General features: G+C 42.8%; 1 protein-coding gene across 1 annotated transcript in view; it reads right to left on the minus strand.

Annotated features, from left to right (window-relative positions):
* The window catches only part of TNPO3 (transportin 3), a 115,217-nt gene extending 93,674 nt beyond the window's left edge, over positions 1 to 21,543 (minus strand). Inside the window, exon 1 of the mRNA XM_080664426.1 lies at positions 20,998 to 21,543. Within this exon, the coding sequence (XP_080520552.1) occupies positions 20,998 to 21,117 (120 nt within the window). The 5' untranslated portion in view covers positions 21,118 to 21,543. The remainder of the gene's footprint in view (positions 1 to 20,997) is intronic.
* Positions 21,544 to 21,891: the final 348 nt, after the last annotated feature.

Genomic DNA, 21,891 nt, shown 5'->3' on the forward strand with positions numbered 1-21,891 from the left:
CGACAGGCCCAAACACACCAGTGGCAGGGCTGAAGAGACTGGGCGCCGCCATCTTGTGGCTATGGGGGCCACCATTTTGTCGCGGAGTGGTGGTTAATTTGCATATTACTCTTTTATTAGATAGTATGGGGGAGAGGGAACTAGGTTAGAGCACAGAGTGAAAAGAACTCCTCAAAACAAAATACAACTGGCCTCTTTTGCCTCATGCTTAGGACTTTCATAAAATCTCTCAAACAAGCAGCATCTAGCCTCTGTGCACCCCGTAACTCTTGCTAAGTGGCCCCAGACCCGGCACTAGTGGCAGCCTTCCTTGGTTTGCAGCTTGGTCTCTCCTGGGCACTTCCAAGGGCAGCACCAGTAGCAGCCATCTGCAGATCGCCTCAAGTGGCCCCAGGCAGGGCACAGGTGGTGGCTGACCTTGCACCTTCAGGGAGGCACCAGAGCCAGTGCACCCAGTGGACAGCTTCAGATCAAGCCAGTTTAGAACCCTACCACCTCCACAAGCAACACACTCAAGGGGTGAACTTGGTGAGTACCAAAACATCACTGAAACAAGTTCTGTAGGATCCACTCCTGCACAGTAGTTCCTCTACTGTAGTCGCAGATGGTCCTTGTAGCACACTGGCCTGGGAGTCAATCCCTCTGAGAGACACCAACAGCAATCAAGGCTCAACTACAACAGGACAGTGCATATAGACCACATGGGAGCGCACCTGGAACACCCAGCTCAGGTGACTGGGGAGGCTGTGCCACTGGACCCTACAGGACACCTACTACACAAGGCCACTCTACCAAGTCCAGGAGAAAAAGCAGCTCTATCTAATACATAGACAAACATAGGGAAGCAGCCAAAATGCAGGCACAAAGAAACAGGTCCCAAATGAAGGAACAAGAGAAATCTCCAAAAAGAAAAACTAAATGAAATGGAAGCAAGCAAACTACCAGATACAGAGTTCAAAACAATTCTTATAAGGTTGTTCAAGGAACTTACTGAGAACTTCAACGTCATGAAAAAAGACTTAGGAACCATAAAAAAGAACCAAGCAGAAATGAAGGATACACTAACTGAAAAGAAGGATAATTTGCAGGGAATTAGTAGTAGAGGATGCTGAGAATCAAATCAGCAATTTAGAATATGAGGAAGCAAAAAACACCCAATCAGAAGAGCAAAAATATGAAGATAGTGTAAATTCAAGCATATCAACATTCGCATCATGAGGTTGCCAGGAGAAGAGACAGCAAGAAATTGAAAACATATTTGAAAAAGTGACAGAAAACTTCTCTAACCTGGTGAAGGAACTAGACATACAAGTCCAGGAAATGCAGAGAGTCCCAAACAAGAGGAACCCAAAGAGGCCCACACCAAGACACATCATAATTAAAATGCGAAAGGTTAAAGACAAAAAGAGAATCTTAAAAGTAGCAAGAGAAAAGCAGTTAGTTACCTACAAGGGAGCTCCTAAAAGAATGTCATCTCATTTTTCAACAGGGAGTGGCAAGAAATTTTCAAAGTGAAAAAAAGCAATGACCTACTACCATGATTACTCCTCCAGCAAAGCTATCATGTAGAATTGAAGGACATATAAAGTTTCCCAGACAAGACAAAGCTAAAGGAGTCCATCACCATCAAACCAGTATTACAGAAAATATGAGAGGGTCTTCTTTAAGAAGAAAAGAAAAAAAGATCAAAAACATGAAAATAAAATGGCAATAGGAATCTATCAAAAATTGAATGTAAAAATCAAAATAAACAAACAAGCAGAACAGAAACAGACTCACAGATGAAAAGAACATTTTGACAGTTGCCAGATGGGAGGGGAGATGGTTAAAAAAGATGAAGGAATTAACCATTTGTACACCATAAGCGTCTATAGACACAAATGGCAGACCTTTTTAAATTAAATTCAAAATATCATGGATGAGAGAGAAACATTGATCAGCTACCTCCTGCACACCCTCTACTGGGGATGTGCCTGCAACCAAGGTACATGCCCTTGACTGGAATCGAACCTGGGACCCTTCAGTCCACAGGCCAACACTCGATCCACTGAGCCAAACCGGTTAGGGCAGCCAATAATATTCTAATAACTATGTATGGTGTCAGATGGGTATAAGATTTATCAGGATGATCACTTAATAAATTATGTAATGTCTAATAACTGCGGTGTACACCTGGGAACAAATATAATAGTGTATGTCAACTGTAACTGAAAAATAAAAAAATGTCTGAAAAAATTTTAAACTATCAGTAAAACAATGTTTTAGACATATGACCTGTAACAATGTGGAATAGATCTAGAAAATAAAAATTTCCAAAATCAAGAAAAAAAGTCATTTTCATAAGACAGGTAAAGAAAGAACAAGTCTAATTTACCTAAAACGGAGAAAGTGATTTTTTAAAGTCAGTCAATTATCTTAAGTTTTTGTATCTAATCCTTTGTGAGAATTTTACAACTTGCTAGGTCTGTCACAAGTTACTCTTGTGCTTTTTCTTAGCATGGAGAAAAAGTAGCTTGAAGAATTATTAAGAAAAATATAAGTTACAGGGCTCAAGATAGCCATCACTACCTAAAAATTGTATTTTTTATAACTTGTTTTTGCAAGATGGTCTGAAATACAGAAACCATGATGAAATGAAACTTAGCTAACACCTTTACCACTGAGTAAACAACCCCCACCTCCTAGAGCAGAGTATAAACAAATATAATCATTAAGCCACTAGCAAGCTTCAAGACCCACAGAATATCCTTGTGTACACATAAATAACTTTTCTAGAAGCAAAATAAAGCTCATTTATAGAGACAAGTTTAGCCATCCTCATAATTGAAAAATTAAAAGGGAGATATTATTTCCCTTATGTGAGAGAAGAGATTCCTGGCCAGAAACAATTCTTTAAAACACCGTAAGCTATTGAAATTCCAGCAGAAATACTCAAACACTTTTCAAGTTAACTTTGGAAGACATAGTGCCCATACACATTGTTCTATTTTGAGTTCAAAGGAAGGAATCAAGACCAAATGACAGCAGTGCATACTGATGAAATCCCAGTGTGTCTGGGTCAAGCATTTTCAAACAATCCTGTCAAATGAATTTTGGCTCAAATCTGTACCCATCAGTCACACATAATATGGTATTGAGAAATCCTGCCAAAATCTTTTCATGACTAGTGTAAAGAACCTGTATCTAAATTTAAGTCACCTTTGTATGTGAATATTAACCTCAAGAATGCCCCTAAAAAAAATAAATAAATAAATTTGGGTCCAAAAAAATCAACTTGGGCTATGATCGACTGAAGCACAGTCCATGGTAATAGCTTCACTGTGGGCTTTATAATTATACTAGGTAGCCCCACTTTAAAAGTAGAAAATGCCAAGCTTGAAATAATTTCATTTAATAAAGCAAATGACTAGCCTATGTGAGGGCTTCCTGAAAGACAAACATAGAAAATGTATTTCCTTTACTTGCTGGTCTCTACTGCTGCCTATCTGAACAAGTTTTATAACTATACTAGTAAATCAGAGGAATGAAGTATTATTAAGACCTATTGAACATATGTTAACACTGTGCTGAACATTCAAATTTTTCAATCTTATAGAAATGTCAGATGTCTAGCTTAAAGTATTGTAAAAAATGCACTGAAGTGTTACAAAACTCTGAATGCTTATGTACAAACTTATATTTTCAAATCTAGTTCAGGTACATATATTCTGCTTTGAGGCTGTTTAAATGGTATTACATTATGGCTGAGACAGAAAACATGGAAACAATGAACACAGAAAAACTGAAAAGAATTGTGATATAGGCTTGAGAAGAAATAAGTAAAAACCATAATGTAAACTTTGTAAGAAATTTTCTTACCAAAAGAAAAAAAGTACATGTTTCATAATATTTTTATTTTGGGAACTCTACCAGAAAGAAAATTAAGGTTCTAACAGCCCTGGCCAGTATTGCTCAGTAGTCAGCGACAGCTAGTGCAACAAAGGGTTGCAGGTTCAATTCCCAGTCACAGGCCCATACCTGGGTTTTAGGTTCGAGCCCCAGTCCAGGCATGTGCAGGAGGCAACCAGTCAATGTGGCTCTCTCATATCGGTATTTCTCTTTCTCTCTCTCCCCACCCTTCTACTCTCTCTAAAAATCAATGGAAAAAATATCCTTGGGTGAGGATTAACAACAACAACAAAAAAAGGTTCTGCATACCAAACATTACAAAATTATCCCCGTTAGAAGCACTGTGAACTTCCAATTGAGAAATAAAACTTTTCTCTGGGTTTCACCTGTAACAACAGTGAAAAACTCCCTGGTAATATTTCAGTACCAGAGTACAAGCTAGGGAAAAACAGGAGAGGTAATCTGAGCAATTTCCATTTCCTATAAATTAAATGTTTTTAAGTTCAACAGAGCTTAAAATTCTATAAAATCTGGAAAACAGTATGGCAGTTCCTCAAAAACAAACAAACATGGAATTACCATATGATCCACCAATTCCTCTTCTGGATATATCCTCAAAAGAACTGAAAGCAGGGGCTCCAACATATTTTTATGAACCCATGTTCATAGCAGCATTATTCAAAATAGCCAAAAGTAGAAGCAACTCAAGTGTTCATTGACAGATGAATAGATAAACAAAATGTGGTATATACATTACTATTCAGCCTTAAAAGGGTATAAAATTCTGATACGATACATTATGGATGAACCCTGACAGTATATATACTAAGTGAAATAAGCTAATCACAAAAGGGCAAATAATATATGATTCCACTTATATGAGGTAACTAGTCAAATTCATAACGATAGAAAACAATGGTGGTTGCTAGGGGTTGGACATAGAGAGAAATGGGGAGTTAGCGGTGTTTAAAGGGTACACAGTTTCAGTTTTACAAGATGAAAGAAGTTCTGGAGATGGGTGGTAGTGATGGTTGTACAAGGTGAATGTACTTAAAGACACTGAACTGTACACCACTTAAAATGGCTTAAAATAATAAATGTTGTTATATATATATATGTGTGTGTGTGTGTGTATATATATATATATATATATTACCGAAATTTTGTTTGGTTGGGTTTTTTTTACTGAAATTTTTAAAAAGAATGAATCCCCACATACGCTACAATGTGGATGAACCTTGGTAACATTATGCTAAGTGAAATAAGCCAGATACAAAAGGACAAGTATTTTATGACTGATTCTACTTATATAAGGTATCTGGGGAATAGTCAAATTCAGAGACAAAAAAGTAAAGTGATGATTGTCAGGAGCTGAAGAGAGGAAGGAATGAAGAGTTATTGTTTAATAGGTAGAGTTTTAGTTAGGGGATATAAAAAAACTTCTACAGATGGATGGTGGTGGTGGTTGCACAACAATCATGAACGTACTTAATGCCACTAAACTGTACACCTAAAAATGGTTAAAATGGTAAGTTTTGTTATGAATATTTTACCAAAATACAAAATCTATAAAATCTATTTTCCATTTCTCTAATAAACATCAGTGCAATCAACAGGAAAGAATAAGAAATATCCAGAAGGCTTTTGAAGAAAACTGTGTTTTAATTACTAAACACAGCAGTGCTCTGATAATTTTATATCCATAATCAAGCCATCAACTCTTATCCAAGACCTGGAAAGACAAGAAATAAACTAATTCAAATATGGATGAATGCCACCAGATAACATACTACCACACCAACAGAAATACCACCACAAATTCTAATTCAGACTCCACTATAACGAAGGCATAAAATGTTTATATTTGCACTGTCAAAACTTAATTTTAACGTTTATGTACTACTTTCCAGCAATGCAAGCATACAGTACAGCTGACCCTTTAACAACATGGGTTTTAACTGCACAGGTTCACGTATACACAGATTTTTTTCAATAAATACTGTAAATTTATTTTCTATTACTTATGATTTTCTTAATACATTTTCTTCTCCAGCCTTACTTTATTTAAGAATACAGTATATGAGATATATAACAAAATATATGTTAATCTACTGTTTATGTTATTGGCAAAGCTTCCGATGAACAGTAGGTTATTAGCAGTTAAATTTTTGGGGAATTAAGTTATAAGCAGATTTTCAATCACACCCCAACACCTGCGCTGTTCAAGGGTCAACTGTATTCCTATGTTCGATAAACTGATTCACAGAAATTGTTTTGGAACATTTTCTATTTTCTAGAAGGCTTTGTTTTCAAAACATGTTATTTTTTTTTTTTTACTAGAGGCCCGGGGCACAAAATGCGTGCACCGGGGTGGGGGGGGGTGTCCCTCAGCCCAGGCTGCACCCTCTCTAATCTGGGACCCCTCGAGGGATGTCCAACAGTCGGACATCCCTCTCACAATCCAGGACTGCTGGCTCCCAACTGCTTGCCTGCCTCTGCCTGATTGCCCCTAAGCGCTTCTGCCTGCCAGCCTGATCACCCCCTAACCACTCCCCTGCCAGCCTGATTGTCCCTAACTGCCCTCCCCTGTAGGCCTGGTCACCCCTAACTGCCCTCCCCTGCAGGCCTGGTCCCCCCAACTGCTCTCCCCTGCAGGCCTGGATCCCTCCCAATTGCCCTACCCCGCAGGCCCAGTCGCCCTCAACCTCCCTCCTCTGCCGGCCTGGTCACCCCTAACTGCCCTCCCCTACAGGCTTGATCGCCCCCAACTGCCCTCCCTTGCAGGCCTGGTCCCTCCCAACTGCCCTCCCCTGCTGGCCTGATTGCCCACAACTGCCCTCCCTTGCAGGCCTTGTCGCTTCCAACTGCCCTCCCCTCCTGGCCATCTTGTGGCGGCCATCTTGTGTCCACATGGGGGCAGCCACCTTGTGTGTTGTAGTGATGGTCAATTTGCATATTACTCTTTTATTAGATAGGATAGAGGCCTGGTGCATGGGTGGGGGCCAGCTGGTTTGCCCTGAAGGGTGTCCCAGATCAGGGTGGAGGGTCCCTTGGGGCGTGGGGCGGCCTGGGCGAGGGGGCCTGTGGTGGTTTGCAGGCCGGCCACACCCCCCGGCGACCAAGCAGAGGCCCTGGTATCTGGGATTTATTTATCTTCTATAATTGGAAGTTCATAGCCTTGAGCGGAGCCAAGCCTCCTGCTTGCTCCGTGGCCGCAGCCATTTTTTTTGGGATTTATTTATCGTCTATAATTGAAACTTTGTAGCCTTGAGCGGAGGCCAAGGCAGGCCAGGGCTGCAGAAGCTTGGCTTCCTCCATCGCCGGGGGCAACTCAAGCCTCCTGCTCTCTCCAGCTCCGTGGCTGCCGCCATTTTTGTTGGGATTTATTTATCTTCTATAATTAAAACTTTGTAGCCTTGAGTAGAGGCCTGGGCTGGCCACGGTGTGCGGAAAGCTTGGCTTCCTCCATTGCCAGAGAAACCCAAGCCTCCTGCTCACTCCGTGGTGCAGCCATCTTGGTTGGGTTAATTTGCATACTCGCTCCTGATTGGCTGGTGGGTGTGGCTTGTGGGTGTAGCAGAGTGATGGTTAATTTGCATGTTACTCTTTTATTAGATAGGATTTGTTTGTTTTTTAAATAGATTTTTTTTTTAAATATATTTTATTGATATTTTACAGAGAGGAAGGGAGAGGGATAGAGAGCTAGAAACATCGATGAGAGAGAAACATGGATCAGCTGCCTCCTGCACACCTCCCCCTGGAGATGTGCCTGCAACCAAGGTACATGCCCTTGACCGGAATCGAACCCGGGACCCTTCAGTCCACAGGCCGACGCTCTTTCCACTGAGCCAAACCGGTTTCGGCTAAATAGATTTTTACTAGAGGCCCGGTGCATGAAAATTCATGCACTGGTGGGGGCAGTCCCTCAGCCCAGCCTGACCCCTCTCACAGTCTGGGAGCCCTCAGGGGTGCAACCCGGCAATCAGGGGAAGGCGACGCCCCATCACACCTCTGCTGCAGCGCAAGCCTTGGCCAGCCCTGGTTACCTGAGCCTCGGGCGGCCCTGGGCAGCTGCCATCCAAGTCTTGCCTGCGCCTCGGGCCAGCCCTGGGCAGCTGGGCAGCCGCCATCTGAGGCTTGCTTGCGCCTCGGGCTGGTCCACGGCGGCTGGGGGGGCTGAAGGGACTGGGGGACTCCAGAGGGGACTGGGTGCCACCATCTTTGAGGGCGGGGCAGTCAATTAGCATATTCCCTCCTTATTGGCTGTGGGTGCCATCTTTGAGGGTGGGGCAGTCAATTAGCATATTCCCTTCTTATTGGTTGTGGGCGCTGCCATCTTTGCAATGGCATGAGGGTCAATTAGCATATTACCTCTTTATTAGATAGGATTGACTTCAGAGAAGAAGGGAGAGGGAGAGAGAGATGGAAACATCAATGATGAAAGAGAATCTCTAATTGGCTGCCTCCTGCATGCCCCCTACTGGGGATCGAGTCCACAACCTGGGCATGTGCCCTGACTGGGAATCAAACCATGTGAACCATGACCTCCTGGTTCATAGGTCAACACTCAACCATTGAGCTATGCAGGCTGGGCAACATGTTATGTTTTAAGGGTCACTTGACTGGAAGATGAGAGCATAAGCATTAAAAAAGCCTAGATTTTCAAATAAATCAAATCAATGACTGCAATTAGTAGAGAAAAATCAAAGCCCTATATTTTAGAACTAAAGAATCAAGAAATTCTAGAAAGAAAAATTACTAGGAAAGAAATTTGAAGGTGATACTCCATGGCCCATGACCCTCCTGATATTCAAAAGCAAATTCCCCAAAGATATGATTAACCAAACATGACAATACCAACTTAGTCCATCAAAGCACGATATGATTTCATTTTATTTATGCTTTTTATCTTTCCTTTTTGGTTTCCAGACTAAACTATAAAACTTTTGAGGTTACCTATAACCCAGAGACTTATCTCTGTAAAAGTAGTCTTGTAGTCTCCTCCATAAATCTAAATTACAAGCTTAGAAGAAATGAGTAGCATAATCATTAACCTGTAAAAAGATGGTCTTATCCTGGCCAATGTGGCTCATTTCGTTGGGTGTGTTCCCCTGCACCAAAAGGTTGGTGGTTTGATTCCCGGTCAGGGAATATGCCAGGGTTTCAGGCTCAATCCCTGGTAGGGGGCGTACAGGAGGCAGTCAATCAATGTTGCACTCTCACATCCATGTTTCTCTCTCTTCGTTCCTCTCTCTCTAAAAAAAAAAAAAATCAATAAACTATTCTTTAAAAAAAAAAAAGATAGTCTTTCCTTCCATGGCTTCCTACATTGTCTACTAATTTTGGTTATTGGAGGTGGACAAAGTAAACGACTAGTGTTCAGAACAGTCCACTGTTAGATAGGCTTCCTTTAATATCCATCTCAAAATAATTTATTTCTTTTAAAATACTTAGAAGGTATCGGTGATATCTGTCTACGACATAAAACCATGCCTCTAGGTCGTTTCCAAGAATTCTGGTGAGAAAAAAGTTTAGAGTAAGGAGTATAGAGTCTTTAGAAAACAGCCGTTTTATATAAATATTAGTGAAAGAGAAAAGAAGTTAATTCACAGGATTAATAACCTATATCCAAATTATACCTTTATATCAAATCTATTGTCACCACGTCATTAGAACTATACTAAATGACTCTTTTTTTAAAAAAATATATTTTATTGATTTTTTTACAGAGAGGAAGGGAGATGGATAGAGTGTTAGAAACAACGATCAGCTGCCTCCTGCACACTCCCTACTGGGTATGTGCCCGCAACCAAGGTACATGCCCTTGACTGGAATTGAACCTGGGACCCTTGAGTCCGCAGGCCCACACTCTGTCCACTGAGCCAAACCGGTTAGGGCTCTAAATGACTTTTAAGGTTAGTCAAGTGTAGGGTAGAGGGAAGTAAGGATAATAATTCTGCAAAATGTGTATTCCTCAAAGTGGTTTTTAAACAAACCAGGCACCCTAACCGGTCTGGTTCAGTGGATAGAGCGTCGGCCTGCAGACTCAAGGGTCGCAGGTTCGATTCCAGTCCAGGGCATGTACCTTGGTTGCGGCCACATCCCCGGTAGAGGGTGTGCAGGAGGCAACTGATTGATGTTTCTAACTCTCTCTCCCTTCCTCTCTGTAAAAAATCAATAAAATATATTTTTTAAAAAACACAGGCAAAATCTGTTCCTTATCCACTTAAAATTCAAATTAAAACAGACTTTTGGTTTAAAATGTCACTTAATGACTACTTCAAGAAAACTTATTGAGTCAAAAAGTTCCTTTCTGCCAGACTGGGCATGGCTCAGTGGTTGAGCATCAACCTATGAACCAGGAGATTGCGGTTCGATTCCCGGTCAGGGCACATGCCTGGGTTGCAGGCTCGATCTCCAGTGTGGGTTTGCAGGAGGCAGCCTATCAATGATTCTCTCTCATCATTAATGTTTCTATCTTTCTCTCCCTCTCCCTTCCTCTCTCTGAAGTCAATAAAAACATATTAAAAAAAGAAAGTTCCTTTCTGTACCCAAGTCTTTCGAAGTATAAAAAGAGGGCAATATAAAACTTATAAAGGTTGTGTTTTGCTTTTTAAAGAAAGGATGGAAAGACTAAAAACATCAACACAGGAGGTTGAATAAATATTGTTTATTTTCAATTATCCAGGGATTTGGCAGGGAGTAGCAGCAAAAATAAATGAAACCATAGATAAAGAAATCACCCTTTGGAGGTGCCTACAAGCTGCTAGTCATTCAATAAATGGGGTGGGCAAAAGTAGGTTTACAGTTGTGAATCTACAAAACAGAGTTTACTCATGTATTATAATCATAACCTGCATGTCTTTTTCCATACAAACAACTGTAAACCTACATTTGTTCACCCCATATTTTTATGAACCTGTCAGGCATCTTAATCCTTCCTTCCTTTCTTTTTTAAAAATGTGTTTATTGATTTTAGAGAGGAGGGGAGAGGGGTAGAGAGACAGAAATATCAATGATGAGAGAGAATCATTGATCAGTTGCCTCCTGCACACCCCCTACTAGGAATTGAGCCCACAATCCAGGCATGTGCCCTGATAGGAATCAAACCATGACCTCCTGGTTCATAGGTCAACACTCAACCACTCAACCACACTGGCCAGGCAATGGTTTCTTTCATAATAACCATGGTTTATAACTTCAACTACGGATATCAGATTATATAAACAAATAAAAGGACCCTACAGTTGCCCTCGTGCGGTAGCTCAGTTGGTTAGAACATAGTCCTGATCCACCAAGGTTTCGGGTTCTATCCCCAGTCAGGCACATACAAGAATCAACCAAAGAACGCAGAAATAAGTGAAACAAATCGATCTTTCTGTCTCTCCCTTCCTCTCTCTAAAAATCAATCAATTAGCCCTAGCTGGTTTGGCTCAGTGGATAGAGCATCAGTATGCAGACCAAAGGGTCCCTGGTTCGATTCCGGTCAAGGGCATGTACCTTGGTTGCAGGTTCCTCCCCAGCCCGGACCCTAGTTGGGGCTCGTGCAGGAGGCAACCAATCCATGTGTTTCTCTCACATAGATGTTTCTGTCTTTCCCTCTCTCCCTAAAAATCAATGGAAAAATATCCTCAGGTGAGGATTAACAAAAATAAATAAATAAATAAATGAAATCAATTAATTAAAAAACCCTACAGTCTACTAGGTGAAACAAAATAAACAAATGCAATTAAATAAAGTCCTCTAGATATTCAGTGTGGGCAGAAATGACTTTCAGTTAAAAAGAATCAGTTAATACCTAAAGAAGAGAGTGGAATTTAGGCTGGGCTTTGAAAAGTTGGATTAGTTTCTTCATTTGAAGAAAGCATTGAGAAAGAATAATAGTAAAAGCACAGAGTTAAGTAAGAAAGAATAAAAGATCACAATATTGGCAAAGGTGGCATCCTCCCACCCCAAAATCATTTGCTTACTATGAGAGATACTACAGCTATCTTAATGCTGGTGGGAAGGAACCTGTAAAGAAAGATGAGTCTGAAATGCAACAGGATTTTGGTTAGCCACAGGATAACCAAAAGATCAAGGTTCATGCCCTAGCCAGTATGGCTCAGTGGATAGAGAGTAAGCCTGCAGACTGAAGGGTTCTGGGTTCATGCAGGAAGCAACCAGTTGATGTGTCAGTCTCACGTCAATGTTTCTCTGTCTCTTCCCCTCCCTCCCACTCTCTCTAAAAAAATCAATGGAAAAATATCCCCGGGTGAGAATTAACAAAAAATAAAATCAATGGGAAAAATATCCTTGGGTGAGAATTAACCAAAAATAAAAATAAAAATAAATCAAGGTTCCTGAGAATTCAGAAAAATGAGATGCAGAGCACCTATATTAGATAGGAGGAGAAGGGAGAAGCAGTTAAAAATACTCATGCTGAAATTTTACCAAATCAGAGGTGAAAGGCTGATGGTATATTTAAGAAAGTGGCCATGCTGGGGTGGCTCACTGTTTGGGCATCTACCCATGAATCAAGAGGTAACTGGTTAGATTCTGGTCAGGGTACATGCCTGGGTTGCAGGCTCCATCCCTAGTAGGGGGTGTGCAGGAGGCAGCCAATTGATGATGTTTCTCTCTCAGAGATGTTTCTATCTCTCTATCCTTCTCCCTTCCTCTTTCTCTAAATATCAATAAAAACATATTAAGAAAAAGAAAAAAAGAAAGTGACTAGAAGGATAGACTCTGGAATCCAAGCTGGATAAAGTAAAGACTGAATAAAGAAAAATCAGGGGGCTGGTCAATGGAATAAACTAATGCAGGGAATTCTATTTAACATGACTGAACACATCAGTTTGCCCCCAGGTCTCTTTCAAAAATCCATTAAAGCCGAAACCGGTTTGGCTCAGTGGATAGAGCATAGATGCTCTATCCTGCTCAGCCTGCGGACTGAAAGGTCCCAGGTTCGATTCCGGTCATGGGCACGTACCTTGGTTGTGGGCATATCCCCAGTAGGAGGTGTGCAGGAGGCAGCTGATCAATGTTTCTCTCTCATCGATGTTTCTAACTCTCTATCCCTCTCCCTTCCTCTCTGTAAAATATCAATAAAATATATTTTTTTAAAAAAATCCATTAAAGCCCTGGCTGATTTGACTCAGTGGATAGAGCACCAGCCTGTGGACTAAAGGGTCCTGGGTTCAATTCTGGTCAAGGGCATATGCCCGGGTTGCGGGCTCAATCCCCAATAGGGGGCGTGCAGGAGGCAGCCGATCAATGATTCTCATCATTGGTGTTTCTATCTCTCTCTCCCTCCCCCTTCCTCTCTGAAACCAATAAAAATATATATATATTTTAAAATCCATTAAACTCAGAGTAAAGAGTTAAAAACAAACAAAAAAAAGGGCAGGTTAAGGGGGTGGAGAAAACCCACAAGAACAAAGAGAATGGAAACAATCCTATCTAATAAAAGAGTAATATGCAAATTAATCATTACTCCGCGACAAAAATGGCGGCCCCATAGCCACAAGATGGCGGTGCCCAGGCCCCTCAGCCCCGCTGCTCGAGTGTCCGGGTCTGTCCGCCCGAGCAGCCTCCCCGCTACACCGCTGCTGCAACGTCTGGGCCTGTCAGCCCCGCAGGGGTTCGCGGGGACCAAGCAGCGAGGCTGGATCCGCCCCCAGACACGGCAGACAGAGCCCAGACAGCAGGGCTTGGGGGCTTCCTTAGCGCAGCAGCGGTGGGGAAGCCCCAGGACCAGCAGACAGAGCCCGGACAGCAGGGCTTGGGGGCTTCCTTAGCAAGGTGGTGGCGGGAACACCCCCAGGTCCCTCAGACAGAGCCCAGACAGCAGGGCTTGGGGGCTTCCTTAGCAAGGTGGTGGCGGGAACACCCCCAGGTCCCTCAGACAGAGCCCAGACAGCAGGGCTTGGGGGCTTCATTTGCAGGGTGATGGCGGTGAAGCCCCAGGCCTGGCAGACAGAGCCCGGACAGCAGGGCTTGGGGGCTTCCTTAGTGTGTCAGTGTCGGCGAAGCCCCCAGGCCTGGCAGACAGAGCACATTGCAGGGCATTGGGGCTTCCTTCGCATGGCGCGTGGCGGTGGCAGGCAGAGAGTGGACAGCAAGGCATGGGGGCTTCATCTCCATGGCTGCAGCGAAACCCCCAGGCCCAGCAGAGAGCAGAGAACCACGGGAGTGGGCCTAAGCCATCAGTAGGACATCCCCTGAGAGCTCCTGGATTGTAGAGGGTGCAGGTTGGGCTGAGGGACCCCTGTGCATGAATTTCGTGCACTGGGCCTCTAGTGATTGATAATAATAAAACTGTTGTTGAAACTAGAAAGCTAATGGATGAGTGTTAACTGTCTTAGGAGGTCTGAGAAAGCTGGAATAAGTCTAGGAGCAAGGAGGGAGGATGGGATGAGAATGCCACCAAGGGACAAACTAATGCATAAGCAAAATCCCAAATTAGGCTCAGAAATTAGAAGTACCATGTACAACAGAAATACAGGTAGAACAGGAAACAAAGGAACAAGTAGGTTCAAAATCTGTATAAACAGATTCCTAGATTTTCCTCCTGACTGTGAGCAGCCAGGCTACTATTCTCCCACCATCACAAAAGACTCAAGGTTTACTTTGGGAAGACTGAAGTAGTACGACTCTGGACTCTTGGACAACAGGCTCACATAAGGACAGGGCCATCATACTGAAAATGGGTGATTAAATTAAAGCCAAATACTTAGTGAATCCATCCCCTAGACCAGTGGTCGGCAAACTCATTAGTCAACAGAGCCAAATACCGTGTTTCCCCGAAAATAAAACATCCTCCGAAAATAAGACCTACTTACAGGTTTCCTTCTGAGTGAAATATAAGGCATCCCCTGAAAATAAGGCCCCCAGACTCTGTCTCAGAATGAAAATTAGTTTACCGTAAATTGGTCCCTAGGGCCGCCCCGACTGGCGTCTAGCAACCAGTGACGTTACTGCTGTGTGGAGGTGGAGCGGAGGTCGGAGTGAGCGGTGAGCACGGGGCGGGAGAGAGGAGGAGACTTTCGCAGATGCGTGTAGAAGAACAGGAGGATTAGAGCGGACGGGACGCGGCGAAGGTGGTGAGTGCTGGTCTGTCTCTGATGACACTACCTGATGCTCACGGCCGCCTTCATGATGACTGAAGGTTCTCAGTCAGTGGCAGACCCTGCTCCAGCCCAGATCCAGGCCCCAGCAAGCCCAGTGACAGTCCCCAGGCAGGCCCCAGGGGGTAAATGTCTGATAAAGGGGTAGGGGGGATGTCTGGTGAAGGTGTTCAGTGGCACAGGGGTGGGGGGAGGGGGATCACTTAAAATGACACAGGAGGATCAGAGGGGGCAATCAAAATGACACAGGAGGATCAGAGGGGACAGTCAAAATGACACAGGAGGATCAAAAGGGGTTACTAAAATGGTAATCCCCCCTCTGATTCTCCTGTGCCATTTTGATTCCCCCCTCTGATGCCCCCTGTGTCATTTTGAGTGATCCTCCTCCCCCCACCTTGATACCCCAATTCCTTTTTTTTACCCCTAGAAATGAGCGCAAAAAGAAAAAGCTACTCCGTGGAGTACAAGAAAGGAATCGTGGAAGACTCTTGGGGCCAAAATCTTACTGCTTTCTGCAAAGAGAAGATGTTGAGTATCCAATTGGTCCGAAAATGGCGAGCAGAGTATGGTAACCTCATTGAACAAGTGGACAAGGGAAATGCTAAAAAGCGCAAGTGTGGATCAGGTGGGCAACCATTATTTTCCGAGCTGGAAGACCTGATCTGTGAATGGGTTGTTGACAGGAGAGCAAAGGCTTTGGTTGTGAATAGGGCTCAGATTCAAGAATTTGCCCTTGCAATGGCACCACAGTTTGACATAGCCCCCGAAGACTTCAAAGCATCACAACAATGGCTGGTTAATTTCCTTCAGTGAAGTGAACTGTCTTTAAGAAGATCTACAACATTGTTTAGGTTGGAAGATACTCAAGTTATTAAGCGAGCACTTGCATTCAAGTCCTTTATTGATGATGTTGACTTCTCTAAATACAATCTTTCCAACATGATTGCTATGGATGAAACTGCAGTGTTTATGGGCCAATCATCTCAAACAACAATTGAACAGCGGGGTGCCTCCTTGGCGTACATTCCCTCCACTGCTTACGAAAGTGCACGTGTTTCCTGTATTTTGGCAATTCGTCTGGATGGCACTAAAATCCCACCTTTAATCATTTCTAAGGGCAAGAAGGAAAAGATTGAACGTGTTTGGGGCATTTTTATTCTTGAAACTGAAAAAACCTGGGCCACACAAGCAGTTATAAGGAAGTGGGTCGATTTAATGCTGCCGCTTGTTATGCGAGGGAGCCAAAGCGGTCTGCTAGTCTGGGATGCAGACAGCACTCACCGCGCTAAAGACATGAAGACATTTCTTCACGAAAGAAAAATAGATCAGATAATGATTCCCGCAGGAATGACGGCCTATCTCCAGACTCTTGATATTGCAATAAACAAGCCATTCAAAGACAATTTGCGCATGGAAATTAATGACTACATTGAAAATAGAATGGAGAGAAATCAGCGTGGAAACTTTGTGAAACCTAAACTGCAAGAAGTTGTGACTTGGGTGAAGAATTCATGGGAGAAAATCACTGACAGTTGCATTGCAAATGCACTGTGAGCAGGCTACCTTGACAAGAAGTACTCATTTAAAGACAGTGCTATTGCTAAACATGAGAGATTTGGTCCACTGATTCTGAAAGAAATGGAGTCACAAGAAATTCACCAGGAAATTCAGAAATTGGATTGTTATGATGATGTTCCAGAAGATGATGACATGATTGTCATTGAATAAATGAGTAAATTCTTGATACTGTAGGATTCACAGTTTGTCTGGTTTGTGTTGACAACTACCGTACTACCGTACCGTATACAGGTAATAAATTTCCTTTATTTTCATTTAACAATAAATGTGTACCGTATTCTTCTTCATGGAAAAATAAGACATCCCCTGAAAATAAGACCTAGCGTGTCTTTGGGGGCAAAAATTAATATGACACTGTCTTATTTTCGGGGAAACACGGTAGCAACAGTACAACGATTGAAATTTCTTTTGAGAGCCAAATTTTTTAAATTTAATCTTCTTCTAACGCCACTTCTTCAAAATAGACTCGCCCAGGTTGTGGTATTTTGTGGAAGAGCCACACTCAAGGGGCCAAAGAGCCGCATGTGGCTTGCGAGCCGCAGTTTGCCGGCCACAGCCCTAGACTCTCGATTCCAATAATTACAGGCTGTTGTTGTTCCTTGTGACTAAGCCCCTGGCTCATTCTCCACCTGCCACCAGCAGCCTAGTTTATAATCCCCAGGCAGACCAGAGGACTTCTCTCAGGGTAAAAGTGACCCAAGAGAAAGACAATGAGAGAGAAAGGGTGAAGGTTCCCTTCTTGACTGCCCAACAAATGAGGGAGTAATCCAAGAAAAGACCATCGGATCCAAAATTTAGTGCATCCAACACAAGAGAGAAGTGAAAGGAATACCTTAGGATAGTGTTAAATAGAGATCCCACGACAATAATCATGCAACATACAAGAGAGCAACCAGGTCAGATTTGAGCAAGTTTGTCAAACTCCATGACAAAGTTTGTAATGAATTACTATAGATATATAGAAAAGAAAGCAAATGTGAAGAAAAAAAAAAAAAAGGCAATGTTTTCCATGAGAAGAAAAAAGTTGCACAAAATGGGAAGTATTACCATGGTACATATGCTACATGGTTTAATTCACAATGTGTATTGATTTAACAAAAAATGTAATATGTTAGAGAGAATGAATGAAAAGAAGTGGAGGGAGCCTAAGCCCTCATCTTTCATAGGAGAAAGTCTATACATAACTGCTTTTTCATCCTAGGGAGTTTTCTCATAAAATTTCCATTTACAACTTTTTTAAAAAGTTTTTAAAGTTTAGCTTTGATTTTTTTAAGTTATAAAAAAATAAAACTTTATTTTTATAAAAATTAAAATTATATAAGACTTCAAAAATAAAAACTACTATATGAGGTTACCTGAGATTCTTTTTTTTTTTTTTTTTGCCTTAAAACCTTGTTTTGTGAATTTGTTTTTGTTTTTTGTTTTTTCAAATTTTTATTAAGGTATTATATGTGTACATATCTTACCATTGCCCCCCCCCACCCCACTCCCATACCTGCCCTCACCCCCCAATGTTTTGCATCCGTTGGTTACTCTTTTTTTTTTTTTTAAATATATTTTATTGATATTTTACAGAGAGGAAGGGAGAGGGATAGAGAGTTAGAAACATCGATGAGAGAGAAACATCGATCAGCTGCCTCCTGCACACCCCCTACTGGGGATGTGCCCGCAACCAAGGTACATGCCCTTGACCGGAATCGAACCTGGGACCTTTCAGTCCGAAGGCTGACGCTCTATCCACTGAGCCAAACCGGTTTCGGCCGTTGGTTACTCTTATATGCATGCATACAAGTCCTTCAGTTGATCTCTTATTTCCCCCACCTCTCCCTAACCTTACTGCTGTAATTAGACAGTCTGTTTGATGCTTTACTGCCTCTGTAACTATCTTTTGGTTCATCAGTTTATAATGTTTTTCATTATCCCTAAATGAGTGAGATCATGTGGTATTTTTCTTTCATTGATTGGCTTATTTCACTTAGCATAATGTTCTCTAATTCCATCCAGGTGTCTACAAATGGTAGTAATTCCTTCTTTTTTATGGCAGCATAGTATTCCATTGTGTAGATGTACCATAGTTTTCTGATCCAGTCATCTGCTGACGGGCACCTAGGCTGTTTCCAAATCTTAGCTATTGTAAATTGTGCTGCTATGAACATAGGGGTGCATATATCCTTTCTGATTGGTGTTTCTGGTTTCTTAGGATATATTCCTAGGAGTGGGATTACTGGGTCAAATGGGAGTTCCATTTTCAGTTTTTTGAGGAAACTCCATACTGTTCTCCACAGTGGCTGTACCTGAGATTCTTGAGCCAACAAAATGTCTGAGTTAGTAATTTGGGGACCTGGTGACTTTTTAATAATGACAAGACCCAGGGTGTGAGTGTGACCAGGTGGTTGAGAAAGAGAGGTAAAGGAATGAAGAGGCCCAGGTGTTACCTGAATTGTCAATCCAGATGCTGAAGCCGCCTAAAAATGGTATGTAGCTGTGGTAGGTATATTCCAGGTCCACCCTTTCTATCATTTTTTCTACCCTAATATACACTCTAGCAACAGGTTCCCATGTCCCCTAGCTTCAGGTTAGGTTTTCCCACTAGGGAATTCCAGGGGGAGGTTAGGAGAATAAGGTCAAGACATTTATTTATTCCTCCAGCTTCCTCCCTGCAAAGTCACCTCATGCTGGCTGTGTCCCTTCAACCAAAAACTACCACTCGTCTCAAGGTAGCCAACTCCATACTCTTCTTGAGAATTCAAGGAACCACTCTCTCTCCTATCCCTTCCAGCCTACAAATGTTAACAATTTGGCTACAGGTTACGACACTACCTCTTTAAGTGCCACATCTCTATAAAGTACCTTTACAAAATAAACCCTCCTCAAATTATCCTATTTCAAGTGTGCCAACTGTTCCTGTTTGGGACCCTGTGTGATGAGGTCATAGGATGACAATGATGATAATGATGTAAGGTTGTAACAGAGAGTAGTGTAAAGTAATAAAAGTGACTACATTTAAATAACGATTACTAACATATTTTGAGCTCTAGGTTCCAAGAACTTTTCTAAGCTCTTTGTAAGTATTAACTCATTTAATCATCACAAGCATCCTATGTGGCAAGCAGAGATTTTTTTATCTGTTTCATTTCCATATACCAAAGCTTCGCAGTTGCTGGTACATGGTATGCACTCATACACTGATTTAAAATACACACAACAATAAGCAGGCTTAGTAGGGAAGAGCTGACTTTTGGCATGGCATAGCATTTCTCCTATTTACTTTAAAAACTATATGATAATCAAGGACTTGTCAGTCCCCAGATCACAAAAAGTAACTAAACACTAAATAAGACCACATGTGAATGATTTTCTTGTGTAACCTACAGTGAGACTTATCTTCCCATGAGGTTATCCAGTACGTGGACTTCCAACAGGTTTTTTAAGTATAATATAAAAATTACAAATTTTAAAATAATATTCACTTGCAGCCTAGGGGCTGGTTTAAAAGAGCAGAGTACCTTTAAGTACCAATTATTAGTTAAAAAAAAGAAATAAAAGAGGGGGCAAAATTTTTAATAAAATGAAAAATTAAAAATGGCAAAGTCAGCAAGATCAAGTATACACACACACACACACACACACACAAAATAAAACACAGCAAAGGTGAATACAAAAATTAGATAAGGAAACGTAAGACATGTGCATCAAAGAATGCAGAAATACAATAGTATAAAAGGTTGCAATTACACGGAATTGTCAAAGCAGCTATGATACCCATATCTTATAAAGAACCGAAAAGACAAGGCCTGAGAACATGCAGCAAACGAGAACTGCAAAGATTTTCCTGAAATCAGCATTGATGTTTTTTTATCTTTAAATTACCGTGCACTCCAAAACAGGCAAAATTCACGCGTACAAAAATCTAGAAATCTGAGAAGTTTCGAGAATAATGAACTCAACCTAGAGTGAAACATCAGCAAGAACAGTGAGGTGTAAGCTACGACGGGGAAGGAATTGCCAGACGCCAAGACTTGGACACCGAGGGGAGACGGATCAAAACATCCTTAAGTGGAAGATGGAGAATGCCTAGGGCTGGATCTGGTTGAAAGAAGACAAAACGGAAAAGCAAGGCCATGTAAGAAGCAAGTAGCACGGGTAAAACTTAAAAGAGGACCACATGGTTGCCACAGTCAAGTGTAGGACCTACTCATCAGTTTCCATGAGGTGGGGAAAGGGCCGGTGCGCGACCGGCCAGCTGCTCCCAGTTTCCAAAAAGCCGCGCAGCTCGCTGCAGCTTCGCAGCCCCACCCCGCGGGAGCAGCTCCTCCCCGAGGAGGATCTCACGAGGCCCACAGCGGGTTCGGGCTCCGGCTCAAGCCTAGTTCCCACCCCGCCCTGGCCCCGCGGGGCAGAACGGCCTCTCTGGGCCCCTCACCGAACGCTGCAGCTCCCCAAGCCAAAACGAGGCGCGCTCCTTTCCGCTGGGATCTGGATCGTGGTAAAGCGCCTGCACTGCCTGGTACACGAGCTGCAGTGTCGGCTTGGCTCCTTCCATGGTGGTGGCGGTGGTGTCGGCAGTGACGGCTCTCGCTCTTCTCCAAGGCTCCTCCGGTTGCTCCGCCTTCGCCCTTCCTTACTGTGTCGGCCACAGCCGCTCCCCGACTGGCGCCATCTCTTCTTTGGCCGTTACCAGGGCAGAGGGGTTCCCGGTGGAAGTTGCCCCCTCGGAAACAGAGGTTAGGTGGTATTCAGGTTCCTGGCCTTTTTTCTGATCCTCCCATTAGATTCCCCACTTCTGAGTCCTGAAGCCGGTGCTCACCTCTTCACCCACGATTGGCCCTCAGAAGTCCGTCCCAGCACCACATAAACCACGCAGTGTATCTAAACCGCGTTAACCCGGACCGGAAGCGGCAATCCGGATACCTTTGGCACACTTCCGCCTGGTGCAGTGCAAAAGGCCTCCTTCCCCGCACTCCTTTTCAAATCTCCCCGCCCTCTCCCGGAAGTGGCCCTGCAGGGCCAGGAGCCGGAAAGAAAGTGCTCGCAGGCGGTTCCCTCAGTTCCTGACGTCAAACAGGATCCTTAGGACTGACTTGTGCCCCATACCGGAGCCGCTCTCCTCCTCTTGCCAATGAATCGAGGTATTTCCTCTGCCTTCCGACTTCTCCATCCCTCTCCAGATAATCCTTTCTGACTCAAGTGGCCAAAACACGTCAGTTCAACCATCGGAGGCGTGCCCACTGTACTGGAAATCCAATGACTTAAAACAGGTTTTTTATGCTGACTAGTGGAGGAGACAGACACGTAAATAACTGTTGAACAAACCTGA

This window comes from Plecotus auritus (assembly GCF_963455305.1).
Source record: "Plecotus auritus genome assembly, chromosome: 4".
NCBI lineage: Eukaryota > Metazoa > Chordata > Mammalia > Chiroptera > Vespertilionidae > Plecotus > Plecotus auritus.